At 44.6% G+C, this 16,434-nt stretch overlaps 1 protein-coding gene across 1 annotated transcript in view; it reads right to left on the bottom strand.

Annotated features, from left to right (window-relative positions):
- Positions 1-2,937: 2,937 nt before the first annotated feature.
- The window catches only part of NTN4 (netrin 4), a 42,286-nt gene continuing 28,789 nt past the window's right edge, over positions 2,938-16,434 (bottom strand). The window contains exons 6-10 of the mRNA XM_018080782.2: positions 11,979-12,195; positions 11,170-11,282; positions 9,950-10,018; positions 8,017-8,187; positions 2,938-4,587 (exon numbers count right to left, since the gene is read on the bottom strand). Of these exons, the coding sequence (XP_017936271.1) occupies positions 4,451-4,587; positions 8,017-8,187; positions 9,950-10,018; positions 11,170-11,282; positions 11,979-12,195 (707 nt within the window). The 3' untranslated portion in view covers positions 2,938-4,450. The remainder of the gene's footprint in view (positions 4,588-8,016; positions 8,188-9,949; positions 10,019-11,169; positions 11,283-11,978; positions 12,196-16,434) is intronic.

Here is a 16,434-nt window from a genome sequence, read left to right as displayed (position 1 = left end):
GGGCAGATGTGGCTGGGGCTGCAGGTGGCTTCTCCACCATTCCTGCTTGCACTCAGAGTCTGTAGGCATGGGTAATGTCTGTTGAGGTGGTTCAAAGAAAAAAGCGGTCTTCAACAGAATAAAAGCAGAGGTTTCACTTAAACACCTCTGTCTGGTCACCTCCTGCTTCTTGATGAATGGGCTTGACAGAGGTACCCATCTCGCAGGCCCTGCACAGCTGGTGGCATCACCCTGTTGTTTACTCACCCAGATGTTTACTGGTGAGGAGGGTGTGTAAGGCCACCTCTCTGGGACATCTCTGAATACAGGTTCCTCCAAGCACCCGGCTTCAGGTTACTGAAAATTAATGGACAGATATGGGTGGCTTATCCTGCTTTCTTCCACCAATAGCAGTGGTGGCAGAGGACAGTGGAGAAAGCTTCACTCACACAGTGTAGGAGCATGCATTTGGTCCTGACAATACTTATGGCACAGGATTTGCCTTGGAGAGTGCAAACATTGGCAAGGAGGCATTGAAAGCTAGTTGGGGCAGGGTGTTCCCTTCTCTGTGCCAAAGCATCTGCTGAGAGCTCATGTGCCAGAGAGTGGAATGCTCCTGTCCACCAGAAAGAGTGAAAGAGGTGTCCTGTGAGTACCTTAGGGGAATATAGGTTCAAGGTCACATGTTGCTATACTGGAGGGGTTGTATTGCTGTGTATAGTTAGGGTCTGTGTTGGGGTGTCAGCTAGTTCTAACACATCTGCTTTACCTCTGCCAACCCAAGCACGTCACCAACTGAGAGTCATTCCTGCAATGCTGTCAGACAGAAGCACAGGGGCTCAGGCAGCTCTGACACTTGGCCACTGCTTACATCCTATCTCCAGCACTGGAAACAGGGATTGTTGAAGACTCCACTATGCTTCTTTCAGCAGCAGGGAGGTACTAGCTCTTAGGTGCACATGAGGCATAAGGACAGCATGAGGATGCTCTAGGGAGAACTGTCGCAACTCCCATCTTTGGTCCCTTAAAACCTGGCACCCACCTCTGCTTCCCTCTTGACAGGAACAGCACAATCCAGAGAGGACAGTCTGGCCTCTGGGAAGCTGCCAGCTTTGCCTGCACCAGCAATTCTTGCCTGTAAGGCCAGAGGGGCAATTCTGGAAGAAAAGATTCTTCTGTGGGTGCTGCTGCCACTGGGTTGATTTTCCCGCCACTGATTTTTGCCATGCAAAAGGACTGGTCAAGGCATTGCTGTTCCTGGAGTCAGTAAGCAATACATCTACTTTTTAGGTGGGCAGACAGAGATATCCTCTTCTTATACACATAACAGATGGGATTTCACAGACAAATCAGGCAGGCTGCTTCCATTAATTCACTGAGTTGCAAAGATTTCCTGTCTAAATAAGATCTTCTTGCTGAGAAGGTCTTGGCTAACCATCACTGTGAAGTGATCTCATATGGATAGAGGGATATGAAAGGTCTGGATGGTAAGTCCTATGGTGAGCAGCTGAGGGAGATGAGGAGAAAAGGATGCTCAGGAGAGACCTTATTGCTCTCTACAACTACCCAAAAGGAGGCTGTAGAGAGGTGGGGCTCAGCCTCTCCCAAGCAACTAGTGACAGGACAAGAGGAAATGGTCTCAAGTTGTGCCAGGGGAGGTTCAGGTTGGATATCAGAGGAAATTCTTCACAGAAAGGATTGTTAAACATAGGAATGGACTGCCCAAGGAGGTGATAGAATCACCATTCCTGGAGGTGTTCAAGAATCGATTGGATGTGGCACTTACTGCCATGGTCTCGTTGGTAAGGTGGTGATTGGTCAAAGCTTGGACTCAATGACCTCAGAGGTCTTTCCAACCTACTTCATTCTGTGATGCTGTGATATGCAGCTTATCTGCTCTTGGTAATGGGACACTTACCCTTCCAGCCAAAATCCCCTTACAGAAATCTCTCATGGGCAGATTTGCCTATGGAAGCTAATCCCTTTCCTCCATAAAACCATCAGTGCCCAGCTCCAAGGCTAGGACAGGAGTCAGACAAGGTGCCATAAGCAGCATCTGCTCCTGGAGCCATCCTGGTTTCCTGGTTTCCTACGTGCTCAAGCTGGCTGGAACTGAGGGCTCACACCCTCCAGCTTTCACAAAGTCACATTAATTAACTAGCCATTGCAAATATATTTTTAATAGCAATAAAATGAAGCTAAAAATATGTCAAGCAGGTAAACCCCCAGTTTCAAATCAAAAGAGATAATGGATGCTCTTAGTCTCCAAATGCTGCCATAGGAGGAGCCTTTCCTTGCTCTCTCTTCCTCCAGGGAGATGGGTGCTGCCACAGTGGGGTGCCCTGGCAGTCACTGATTAACCACCCACATGGGGCGTTGCTGCCCACGCTGCAGATTATGTCTTGACCCCCTGGCCACTAATTTCTGATGCTTGACTTCACTCTGAAATATTTTTATAGACCTTTTGCCATAGCACTTGTTTCCCACAGCCTTTTGTTTTCCCTTTATAGCTTCAAATGTTTCAAATATAAGGGAGCAAGCTTTATTTCTGCCATCCTCGACTTGCTTTTTTTAAGTATCTGCTCTGCAGCTCAGCCATCAAGCCTGTGTGAGGCAAGGATCTGGCCAGCTTTGAAAGTATTTAGGCACAATTCCCCTTCTTATGAGAAGAGCTTATAAATCTCCCAAAATAAGAGCTGAAATAGGATTTTTGTGAGCCATTCATGCTGCTTGGCTTTTTACCACATGCTGATTATTACCCACCTCCAGAGAGGAAAATATCCCCCACAGTGACTTTTCCTCACACAGTCCTATCTCTGTTGTGCTCTTTAGTACAAGCATGAAGACCTCACTGCCGGTGGCATAAGCAGTAACAGGAGAAGATACTTAAATCATTTTATATTTATTACATACATGAGATATAAAAACAAATTAAGAAAATAGTATCATTTTTTTTGTGAGTCCACAGGACCTTGAAAGAAAAATACACACATATAGTGGATTGGTAGACTTGTGACTTTTCTGGTGTTGTATGTCTTCCTTTTCTTTCCCCTCACACTCATGAACAAAATACACTTTGCAATGTGATTTAAAGATGCTTTACAGAAAGGATATATTTTAGTGCTGAAAACTGCAGTAAACTGTGCTATATTTCATACTGGTGTTAATGAGGAAGTATAATGGCCATATATATTGCAAACAATAACACAGAAGAAAACAAATAAAATGTTCAGTTTTAAATACTAACATAAAAATAAAATAAAATCCAGGCCCACCATGAATCGCTGGGTTGTGATATGTGAATGCAAGTCCTTTCCATTCTCCGCATCCAATCCTTTTCCTGCAATCAGAGTTTTACTCCTCTGGCAATTGCATTTTTATCTCAAAGTCTCTTCTTCTCACACTGTTTACAAAGTCTTGCTGGAGTCCTGTCCATGGGGTCCAAGTGCTGGTCTGAAGCTGAGACTTCAGTGCAAATACTTTATCTTTCAGATTGCATCCTCAGATATTCTGAGTGGCCAGTGCCAGGCTGGCCGTTCCCTTTATACCACCATCCAACTGAGAGGGGTCTTCAGGAGTGCTTCTGTTTCAGGGACTTTTTCACATGCTACCTTCAAACTCTTCTTTCCCCAATACAATTAGACTTCCCGCACTGTGAAGTGGCAGGTAGTAAAGTGCTTTATACAATGAAATATTTACACTAGGGCTAGGTTCATTTTTTAACACTTCAAGGACAAAAGCTCAGAGATGCTGCACCCTCTGGAGCTGGCTCTTCTCTGCAGCCAGGCAGTGGGCCGAGAGCTGGCCTCTGCCCTACATCACACTTGTGCCAAGGCAGAGGGATTCAATCCAGTGCAGCAACTCCGTCCTCAACACCATCAGCAGAAAATCTAGCCCATGAAACCTTCAGCAGGGCGAAGAGGTTAAAAGCAAGTGGCATCCAATGCTCTTTGACGAGTGCCATGTCCTAACCTGTAAGGGGGTGTTTCTAAAGAGTGGTCATCATTGCCATGCTGCTGCCAGCGCCTGTCTGCCGCTGTGGCCATCGCCTTCCCCACAGCATTCTCTGGGAGCCTCTGGAAGTCACTCAAGATCCACACTGGTGGGCACTGGAAGTGGTGTTTTACTTCTCATCTGTAGCTCTTCCAGGGTGGCAATTTAGTCTTGGGTGATCAGTGGCTTCATAGGAGTTACTCCAACATTGCATTGGAGCAAGACAAGCATCTGCCCTTCCATTTCTCTCAACATAATGATGAGTTGGGCTCAGGTGAGCCCCTGACAAGGAAGCTACAGGCAAGTGAATGAACATTGGCTAGAAAGGGTTAAATTAGACAGCGCCTACAACTCTGAATGCCTCACTACACATTTTGGCACTATTTTCTTACATTCCAGTTTTCATCCTAGAGGTCTTCTCTCTGTGAAGGGTGTTGCATTTTGTGCATAAAGAAATGCCCTAGACTGTTGCACACATCTAGTTGCAGTCTCTTTTCAAAATCTCCAAGACCTTTCTTCCAAGAGCCGACTTCCACTGATGGACAAAACTTTTCATGTTGACGATGAGTCTGCCTGTTCGGACGTCCTCATGTCCTGCCACGAGATACTCCAAGCCTGCAAAGCAGCAAAGCTGTCAAGGACTGCACAGTACTATGCTTAAGAGGCCTATTGAACTGCAAAGTCAGCCTGGATATCTAGTCCCATGTAAAAAAGCACTTATACAAAGAAATGTATATACATATTGTTTCTCATATATATCTGTATATCTATAGCTCTATCAGTAACTATGGAAAAATGACCCTTGTGGCTATCTGTCAGTGAGATGCAGTATCCAAACTGTGACTTTAAATGGAAACTGAACTCTGCAAATTTTTATACCTTTTTCGGGAACTGCTATTACCTTCATTTGGCAGCCTCACATCTCCCTGGATACACCTGGGTGTGGAAATTGGTAAGTTCAGCAAATTCCAGTATTGGAACAGTGCAGGATGGCCCTTTGCCTGGTGTCTTGCTCAAAGTGGCCAGTGGTCCCTTGGAGGCAAAGGCACACCAGACCCCAATGAGAGGCAACACTAAATTTGCTGGCACAAGCACCCTAGAAGAGCCTGAAGGGGTGGCAGTCACGCTGAAAAGACCTGCTAATTTCTGCTTCTGCCAAATGTTTTAGAGATACGACAGGAGGGTCTGACGAAGCCTTATGTGGTGTCCAGAAGCAGCCAGAAAGGGCTGGAGTGTGTCCCAACAGTGCCCTGCTGCTTGCCCCAGGCATCCAGGTCTGCGCTTAACTTTCAGGGCATGACTCATAGAGCACTTGGAATCAGGTAATAACTGCAAAGCAGAGGGACAGAGCAAAGACTTTGACTTAAATTAGCTAAATAAACACTGCTATATATCCAAACAGCCTAATGAGCCGCAAATGTGGCATAAACGGGGATAACAAAGAGGATAATCCCTTCCATGGCAGGAGAAGCTCCCTGCCAGGGTCAGCATTCTGCTGCAGTACACTTAGGGTGCAGCCAGCATCAGACTTCTTCTGTACCAAATCCTTCTTACCCCAGTCTAGGGAGCACAATGTGGCAGTATGAACTAGCATGGGGACATGAGTCTCCCCATGTGCTCTCAGTCATCCCACTTCATCCTGGCAGGGAGTCTGCTCGTGTTTTCTCGAGTTTTCATTCTGCAGTTCAGACTAAAGACTTTTAACTCCTAGTTAAAAGTCAAGGATGTTTTGTTTTAATTCAGTACAATTTGTTATCTACTTCATCTCAGTTTTTGGGCACACACATCCTCTCTTCTGCCAAGTAAACACAGGATATGTGTATGGCAGCATCACCCTTTGCAAGACATTAGTTTTGGCCATGTCAATCTAGCTTTTATAAGACATCACTTTTCAAGGGCTCCTAAATTTACCTCCCTTGAGAGAGAAATGCAGTATTCACATTCAGAGAGCAAGCAATTATTGCCATGGTTGTTGACTGTTGTAGGGTTTTCTAGATTTGCAACCTGGTGCTACAGAAGAGTAAAATTAAAATGAATCAAATGGCAGGCAACTCTCTGCCTACCTGTGTCTGTGCTTGGCAGAGCCAAGGAGGGGAAGGTCTTCTTTTCCCTTGCAAACAGCTGAGACCTTTAAACCTTTCAGCTCAGTGTCCCCACAGAAGTCCAACCTGCCTCTGTGGGTGTGTGTGGAGGGAAAGGTGTGCAAGGGTGGTGAAGAGACTCACCTTGTAGGAACTTAAGTATGTTTATAATCTGAAAACAGCCCACGAAGACATAAAACCACATCTGTCTTACTTTTATGTTCATCTTTGGTCTCCTTTATGTTTTTAGGAGATGTGATTTCCACTATAGTTATATGTCAGAGAATTGTTTAATATCAGCTTGACTTTTCATCCAGCTATTGTTGGTTTATTCATCTGGAGGTCATAAACTCTTATTCTGATAGAGGGTTAAATATGCTAATATTGCATTGCCAACCACTCAGAAATTACTGTGGTAGCTAAAGAAAATACTGAGTTTTTAAAAAATACCTGGGATCTTTCCCCGCCCCCCCTTTGAAATTATTGAATCTTAAAGATGCACTCAATTTATGTTTTCAAGTTTCCTATTAGCACTGAACTTCACGGCTTCTTTTCAATGTGAAGGCTGAGATTAATTTATACTCACAGGACCAGCAGCTGCATTTCAATACAATACCAAGCTTTGCAATGTAAATCATGACAGCTGTCAAGGGAGTAACAAGGGAGAAACACCTGATGTGTCACACACCTGAATTATTCCTAAAGACAGTTGCATATCCACCCTTCTCCTGCTGTCTAAGAGATTTTAATTGATTCTGTGATTACTGCTATCTTTTCATCTGTTGGGGAAAATCAGTGAAGCTCCTCTAAAGTTAGTGGAGTGGCAAAGCTGGGTGTTAGGCGTGGGGCTGCCCTGCATGCTTGGTTTCAGACAGCTTCCACAGCATTTCTCCAGGTTCATATTAAGGCAGCTGCATCTGGGCTGTCTTGTGTTTCCATTGCATGTAGAAAAATAAAACAGCTATAGCTATTTGATTATGGATTTATGGTGTTCTAGCAATATCCAAAGTCTTATGGCACTTAAATAGCAGAACCTTGCCTAATGCTGCTGATTCATCCAACCTTTGCACCTGACAAGACTTCATAGTTACAGGTGCGCTATCTTGGCAGCATGCCTTCAAAACTAGACAGTCACTCCAGTGGAGATGAAAGAAGACTGCAAACACCTCATCAGTGAGTAACCTTTCTGCATGATCCAGCTTCACAGACAGCCCTTTACCCCAAAAAGAAGTTTCTAATGCTGCACACAAGGGATGTCTCAGTACCGAAGTCAGCGCTTCGATTGCTGATTTCCAAGTGGTGTATGCACCTTACGGAAAGAAAATCCTTTACCTGTTGGTAACTGTTGATTTATCTTGGAGTTGTAAAGTAAGGTGTACCAGCTGGAGCTTAGTTTTGCTCTCTGGAAGAAAAACATGAATCTGCATGTCCTTGTCTATACCGGAGTCTGCACACACTGTTCAGCCCCCACTGGATATACTCACTTCAGTGAAAGAAGATGAGAAAAAATTGCAGAGCTCTCATGTCACTGCACAAGAGAATATCTTCCAAATTTTGTAGATGTAAATTAGTGTTACTTTCAAAGAGACATCTTCCCTTGAGTTTAGATTAGAACTTCAGTACAATATCATCACTCAAATTAGATTTAAATGTGTTTTTATGGATTCAAATTAGCTTTAGCTCTGGAAGATCTGTCATGCAATTGTGGCATGATGTGCACCTCCCTCCATCTGGGAACAGACTGAGACTGGTAAAACTGAAAGACCGTTACTATGCTACAAGTTTTTCTTTATGAATTCCAATTTGATGAAGACTGCTGTTGGAATCTAAGTGATGGAACAGCCAATAATTTTTAAGCAGCACTAGGCTGCAATCTCAGGTCATTGGCATGAGGTGACAGAGGTGTGGGAATGAAATCTGTGTAAATGTGGTGGAGATGTACTGCTCAGGGAGTAAAACCTACCGGGATTGAGGATGGGACAAGTGCAGCCTCTGTTAGTCCATGATTCAGGGTAGAGTGTCCTCTTGCCCCGGAGGATCTTCAGCTTTGTAGATTTCAAGACTTTCTTGATCTTCACATTAACTTCTGCATGGGAGCCTTTGTCATGAGCTGACAAGATCTTCGTTTTGATCACTGGAAAGTCAGGAATTCAAAACAGGCATATACAAATTATTTACAGTGCTCCCTCTTTTTTTTTTTTTCTTTTTTTCCTGGTCTAATGCAGGTGTCTGGGTGAAGCAGTGAGGAAAATTGCTTCATTACAACGGAGTACTCTTTGCTGGGGAGCCTGGGATCAGTTAAGCTTCCAACAGAACACATACATCCTCATACCCAAGGGCAGAAATGCTGATGGGTTGGTTTGGCCATGGCCCGTGGACCTGCCACATGGGCAGCAGGAGAGGTACAATGACCTGATTTTCAAAGCTTGTGAAGGTCCCATTTCTTCCCTGAGCTCAGCAAAAACTTTGGGTTTCTTAGCACTTTTGGAAATCAGCTGGATTTAAGGATGGAGGCTTTGCTGGCCTTGGCCTGAGCAGCCAAGGCAGCAGGCAGGGGTGTGAGGACCTGCTGTCATTCCACTCTGGTGCTGGTCTTCCCACTTTGCAGAACTGCCAAATCCAAATACAGTGGAGGAGAACGAGATGTTGGTGGAGACTGGGGCAAAACATGGAGTACCTTTTGCTCACAGATACCCACAGGCACAATCCCACCATGTGGCATTCTACTGCTGAGCCCATGTGGTGGAGGTGCAGGGCTCAATTCCTCCACCTGACCGTGCTGATGCCAACACTGGAAGACATCCCCATATGGTGGTGCTTTATTCAGCACCACACATTAGGAAGCTCAGGGCAACCTCTCACAGAATGGCCTCCTGGAGCTCGTGATTGGCCCTGTATTTCATCTGTCTCTCCAGTTTAGCTGACACCTATGCATGTTGAGTGATGAAAGGGAGGGAATCCTGAGTGCACTTTAGGTGTGATTTATGAACTTAGGGGTTTTGTACCTTTTTTTCATTTTGTATCTTTTGCAAGACTAAACACAGTCACTGTGACCAGGAAGAAAAGTAAAGCAGAATCAGATTTTCTCCTAATATCACTAAGCCAGGGCAATATTTCAACAACTGGCAGCCCCTTGAGCTCCCCTTTGTCAGTTGCTCTGCAGCCTGCAGAGGTGTGGGTTATCTCTGTGCCTTTTCAACTTCGGTATGAGATAAAACAGGTGCGAGAGACCCCTACAATACTGAAGGAAGGGAGTGCTGCACAGAGCACTCCTTGCTCTGCTACGGTATGAAGGAGACGGTTTGCTGGCACATACCAGAGAGGTCTTGGGAAACAAAGTTCCTCCTCTCGTTCATTTGAATCCAAGAGACACACAGACGACATAGATTACTCCATTGCAATAGCTGAACTTTGTTGACAGAGGGAAGTTCTCAGTGGCTGCCTGAATTGTTTTCTCCATGTAGTGCCTTCTGTGGTGATAACCATCCCTCCTTACATTTGGTGTCATTCAGACACGGTGATTTCTAGACTATGATTGAGGCACCTGGTCTACAGACAGTGCTTCAGTGATCTCTTTTTGGTAACAGTGCTTTATAGTCTGTCTTGGACCCAGACAACCTCCCAGGGACAATTCTGGCTCTTGTCCTCACATGATTTTGGTACAAGGGTATTTCAGTAGCAAGAGAGATGGGGAACAGAGCAAGATGCTTCGCCCATCTTGACTTGGCACCATGATGTCTATATATTTTGGAAAGGTCAAAGACACGCCCTTAGACTAAGTAGCCCTTGGGTTTGCCAGGATGGAGCAGTTCATGCAGTGGCATCTCATGCTTTACATGCACTCTTGCACTGCCTTGCAGCACTTCCCTTTACAGCCCCCTCACCCCGCAACTCACCATAGGTGTACTTCATCCCACAGAAGACCTTGGGATCCCCTAAAACTTGCTCTTTACATTCGCATTTACCTGAGGAAAGAGAAGAAAGCAAATGGCTGTGGATTGTACTTAAAAGACAGGAGCATTCACAAGCAGGGCCCAGGACTTGTCAGAGGTTTTTCAAGTGGCCCACAAGCCCCATGCAAAAAAAAGCAATTCACAACTATTTTCAGATCCCAAGTGAATATACAGTCTTAGTCCAGGGACAATTATTCCTTGTTTACCATTAGAAGAGGAGGGAAACAAAGGCCTTATTATTTTGCCTGGGGATGCAAATAACACGCGGTATTTTCCACACCGTAATGTACCAGACAAAATTTTAAAAGGAAATGTTGCAGAGGTTAAGGCAGATTAATGACTTCCGTGATCTTAGAACAAAGAATAACATGATATACTTATTTACGTTTAAAATGAAGTCGCCCAGACAAATGATGGAGCTTTCCCCTCAATTAACTCAATTATTGTATCTTTGAGATTTTATCATGCCGCTCTCTGAAAATGGAGGAAATGACGCTTGCCTGCTTGCATGCAGTGATTGCAAGGCAGGACAGCTTGATGCTGCGCTGTGGGGACAACCTGCCTTGCACCAACCTCACATAGCACCCACCTCCTGCAGGCTAGGGACACAGGAGGTAAATAACCTCCCCGGCTGAAGCTGAAATGCTAGACCATTTCAAATTGCATCATAAGCTGCAACTGATGCCAAAATTGTTGTGGGTGTCATGGAAATAAATTTTGATTTAGAAATTTCCTAATTACCTGCCAGCAAAGTGGTAAACCCCACCCTTTAAATAAAGTTGCTGGTTTGTCCAACATGTAATAGTTCTAGTGAATATAAAGATACCTTTAAAACATGATGGTCAAGTAAAAAAATGAGGGTATTCAGCCTTGAAAATCAGAGCTGGGACTGCAAATTCTTGCCTTACCAACAATGCTAAGTGCAGGCATTCGGCATGCAGCATTTGCCTCATGGGTTTGCATGTCCTCGCACAGATGGGATGAGCCGTAAGGCTCCTCTGGCTCTTGGAGGGGAAGGAGATGGTCACAAGGACATTCCCTCACATGTTAGTGGGCGGATGTCCATCCCCTCCTGCAACTGCCAGGGTGCTAGCTACATGCCAGTGCAAAAGAATGGTGAGAGGAATTGGGCAGGTGAAACACATATAAAACTATAGTCCTACCGGAGTGTCGGAGTGCTGAGAAGCCCTGCTCATCCTCCCAGCCCCAGGTGGGCTCGCTCTCATTGAGCACTGCCTGGAAAGGAGGTGCTTCGTTGTGCCAGGTCACATCTGAGCTGTTAAGGGGAAAGGGAGATGGTCAACCTTCCTCCTGGAGCCAGCAGAAAGCAGGGCCACTACCAACCCGTCCTCCACACACAATGTGACGGCATGTCTTGATGATGTCAAATGCAAGAGGCAGTTTTGGAAAGTGAAAGTCTGAGTGTTGTCAAAGTGGGTTATGAATCCATTTTGGGTTTAAAATATGTTATAGGGATTTATGTACCATAAATATCCCCAGTGTGGTAAAAAGAAGCAACATATAAGATTTGGAGTGTGGGGTATTATTAAAATCTGCTGTCTTCTAAAAGTCAGAGCTTGACTCCAAGTCCAACCCAGTCAACCTAAGCTGAGTTACAACAGCAACAATATTAAGCCTTTGCTGTCTGCTAACTCAGATATCACTGAGACCTATATTTTGCTTGTGGAGAGAAACAACAGTGAAGGTTATGCAAAACACCTGATACATTAACAACACCACTGAGAGCAAAAAGTCCAACATCACTGGTCCCTGCCGTGGTGTGCCAGGCACCCAGGTGAATCTCAGCCTCACCTACCATTCTATCCCCAGTTCTTGACCGTACCAAACCCAAAATAATTTTCATAATGGATATTTTTCAGCCTGCGTGCCATGCATAAATAGTGCCTTCCCTGGAAGGAAGATCATGGAGGTATGGCAAGGCTGGGAGAGGGGGCAGGACCCTCCAACTCACCTGCTGCTGTGGCAGTCGCCGGTGTGGGGGTCGCAGCTGCGGGCGCAGTCACAGGGGCGGCAGCCATAGGCTCCAAAGCCCCAGTAGCCGGGGAGGCAGTGGTCGCAGCGGGGCCCCGCCACACCGGGCTTGCAGGGGCAGTCACCGGTGCTGGGGTCGCAGAAGGTGCGGGGGCCCAGGGGAAGCACAGCCGATCCCAGGGGGTGACAGGAACAAGCTGCAGGGGACACCGTGAGGGACAGAGCATCTGTGAGTGCACAAGCTCTGCAGGAAAAGGCACAGGAGATGCCTGACAAACCACCACTCTGCCTAAGGACACTGGTGGGGTTTCTGTGCTTTTTTTCCCCCTCACCCATACAAACCTGTGCAGAGTCTCACTTTGGAATCTGTATTATTTTAACTTCTGTGAGCTATTTTAATTAATCAACCTACCCTGGTGTCATGTTATGTTTTGCTAAACAGGCCTTTATTACTTTCCTTACAGCATCTGGACTCTAGTCCAGCCAACTACCCGTGGATGTGCCTGGCTCACTGTGAAATTTAAGCAGCTGTGGGTGCTTCATTGCAAAAATGAATCAGAGCGTAATTGCTTTTTCAAGTAATAACAACTGTCTTGAATCCAGGAGGTTAAAAAACCCCCTCAGAACAGTCATTTTAATTAAAGTGGAGGCTGAGCATAAAGTACCCCTCTGTCTCTGTCTGATTTTTAAACCCATCATTTAAAAACATTGGGAAAAAAGAATGAGGATACTAAAAGTTCAGAGATATGCTTTTGCATGTACTCCAGAACATGGGTTTGCAGGGTGCATGTCAGAAATGCCAGTTGCTCTCCCTCCTCTCCCACAGCCCCTTGCAGCAGAACAATACATTAGAAGTGTACTGGGACACACAGGGTTTAGGATGCCCTAAAACAGGTGGTGTGAAGTTTTCCTTGCCTGCTGCTTAGGATTTTTCTTTTGCATAAATGCAATTTATGTTTTTTGCAAGACTACTTTCCCCCAAAGATATTAATATTTTCAAAGACCAGAAATACAGATATCAAAAGCATAAGCCAAACCTCTGAATCTGGCCAGGCCAGCAGGCAATGTGGTGACTTGTGCTCTCCTTCCCTCAGGGTTTGGCTCTCTGACCAGGAGACCATAGTATGATGAGTCTTGTGCATTATGGCAAAAAATTCCCTGCCGAAAAACTGTTGCCCAAAACTTCATTTACATAAAAACTGTATTTCCTGAGAAAATTTCGTCTGGAGGGAAAATTTTCAATAAATCCTAATACCAATCTTTTTATTTTGCAGCTGCAAAGACAATAAAGCAGAAAAGCCACTGCAGGCAACACAGCCTTTCTTTCTCTTAAAATACTTATTGCTGCACACATATATTTAATTTTGCTCCGACAACATTTTTGTGGTTTCAGGAATCTGACATACCTGGAGTATTGTTTCAAAATATTAAAGGATAGATTAATATTGGCAGTTAACTTAGAGGTGACTACTATTCCAACATCTTTGCCAAAGTAATCCCCAAATTTTCCCCACTCTTTCCATTCCCAAACAAATATAATTATATAAAATTAAAAGATTAGAAGGCCTCTCCGCAAACTGCATAACTAGCTGCAGGCAGTGAACTCCAGTACCTTTAATAGCATAGTTTTCAACAGCACTCACTGAGACTCGCATACCTTTCTCCTGAAGTCTGTGAAGTGTTTTACACCTGATACATATAGCCAAATGCTCTCTTGTCCTACTAGATGTGGTGGGTATTTCTGGCATTCCTCAGCCCCTTCAGGGGAAATATCAAGCACTTAAGGCTCTTCTATTCTCCTGTAGCCAGGGAGATAAACTCACTGCTCAGTGAGAGACTTGGTCCTGTTTCGTTTGGGTTTCAGCTGAGTTTTACAGACAACCCTATTGGGATTGGAGCTTTTTATGGTTTAAAAAATTCTTTCACACAATTTTTTTCCTAATAGAAAATTTAACATCGGTAGCAACACCATGGTGAAGGACGAATATTGAATTTACAAAGGTTGCTATGAAAAATAGAGCAGTAAGCTCACAGGCAAGTAAAAAGGCAACCAAAAATGAGAACGTGTTTGCTATACTTTTAATAAAAACCACAAAGAGACGTGTTGTAAAGGTTGGTAATTTCTAACAGGCCTGCATACCCGCTCCATGGACCCCATCCTTCCTGGCTGCTCCTCTATGATCCACCAAGGTGCCAATCTGCTTTCCAATGGTGACCAGCAAATTGAAGCTTCTTCCTCTTGCATCTTGGGTGGAGGCCCAAGATGACACTAAATGGCATTAATCTGAATGGTTGGGCGGCAAATTTTCAACATGGTAAACGTTTGTGATGGGCCACAGTGGGAACATGCTGGGCAATGCAGATATAAAGTGAAGCCCATCACTACACACCGAGCACAGAAATGAGACTCTAAAGCTCAAATGAGAGCACATTGTATCCCATTTGAAAGAAATGCATGAAACCAGGATGGAATGCTTCCATACTATGGCAAGAGCAGGAAGAAAAAGACTGCAGGACTGATTATATGATGTTTGGAAGCTGGAGCTAGTGCTCCCTCATGGGCAGCTGTGCTGTATTGGTTTTAGACCCCATTTTCCTCCTTCCACACAATCTGCACAGATTGTAGGAGACCCATGTCCAGGAAGGTGAGAAGAGCAGCTGAGCAGCAGATAAAGCAGCTACAGACAGTGTTGAATGGCATTTCATTGTGGATACACAGGTGCAGAGTGCAAGACTCTCAGTGCAAGGCTTCTGACAGTACCTGTCTCATGAGCTGTGGCCACCTCCCCAGGGAGGCTGGGGGTTTCCACAGCCAAGGGAGCTCTCGCGAGAGAAGGGCTGGCCGGGCACCAGCCTTGGACCAAAAGAAACATTCCACAAGCTTGATCTTTTGCTTGCTTTTTGATTTGTAAGCAGAATTGCTAAAAATGCTGATTTACCACCCTGTATACATAGCAGTATTTTGCACGTGACTTCCATGCACATATGAATTAACAGCTGCCTGTCCTGGCATGGCATGTGCTGACTGGGATGGAAAACCAGTGAGTAAGATGCCAGCAAAGCTGGATTTCTCCACCCTGGATTGGTGATACTGTTGTGGTTTCTTCATCTGCCAGCTAACCTTTCAAAATGACAAATATTTGCCCTGAAAAACCTACATCTGAAAAGCGAAAATAAACTAGGCAATTATAAAATTCGATTTTATTGTCTGCAATTCTACTGTAGCTGAGGCTTAAAAATTCATGAGGATGTAAAAAAAAGGACTGATAGGTATGGCGGGGGGAAAGAGTCATCAGATTGGTGTTTTAAACATCAGAATGTCTCATTTTATCAGGTACACACCTTCTCCAGAACAAATATTATATACACTCTTTGCCTACAAGAATCTTTAAAGTATCCTTAAAGATTATGGCTTAACAACTCCTTTATTTACTTTGACCTAGGTATTTTTAAATTTTCAATGGTTGAACAATAACGGTGCCTTGAGTCAAAGCAATGCCATGGCCTTCCCAGAAAGAATAATAGGGCTCCATGCACGTCTCTTGTTATTGCAAACCCTGGCATGGTCCTTGGAAACATTCCAGGCACAGGCTGTAATTGATCTTATATAATTTAATTTAACAGTCATTAGTCATTTTCTACGGCCCTGCAGCTGCCATCTCCCCCAAGATGCTGGGTCCCTGGGTGCAGGAAGAATTCCCAGCAGCAGGAGACCAGAAGTGAAGAGATGGAGGGGTCTCAGGGAGGAGTACCTCTGTGAGGGTTTGAAAAGCCCAGAGAGAAATTGTGTGTGAGTTTGTAGTAACAGGCTCTCTGAAAAGAAAGAACTCAGATAATCCCTACATTTGTGGAACCCAGTTTGTGCTAGGAAAAGTTGTCTTCCTCGGATACTTTAGTACTTTATGCTCCGTAATTCATAAATACAGGAAAAAAAATGGTGCAACAAAGTAGATGTACTTTATGCAGAAGGTAAATAAATGTAGACTTTTTCTTACTGTACTCAAGAGTATCTTACAGTTTTTGTCAAATGTATGTTATCTTTGGCTTTTAAATACCAGAGTTCAAGTGATACCTAGTGATCCATAAAGAGGTTGGATTGTTGCATTAAAGGGTAATGGGGGCACACGTGTTTTTTCTTTTTTTTTAAATGTGGAAAGTGGAATGCCATGGGCCAGTGACTCAGAGATTAATGCAGAAAGCCAAGAGAACCAAGCACTGGCATATGTCAACAAGAATACTCATTAATCATCTAATCTCCATAGCTTCCTCTGGCCCAGAAAGACTGGGAGAAACTTTTTAATCAAGAACTCTGGAATTTGGCTAACATATAGCTAATGATGTGATCTAATGCCTGACTTCGTTAGCGACGGTTTAACTTGCACACAGGCACAGGCACACACACACACACGCTGTTGGCAGCCTTCCCTGTGAGCTGT

The sequence above is a fragment of the Manacus vitellinus genome, unplaced genomic scaffold, assembly GCF_001715985.3.
Source record: "Manacus vitellinus isolate BGI_N305 unplaced genomic scaffold, ASM171598v3 scaffold_5_pilon, whole genome shotgun sequence".
Classification (NCBI taxonomy): domain Eukaryota; kingdom Metazoa; phylum Chordata; class Aves; order Passeriformes; family Pipridae; genus Manacus; species Manacus vitellinus.
The sequence above is the reverse complement of the archived record's forward strand: the minus strand, read 5'-3'. Positions and strand labels throughout refer to the sequence as shown.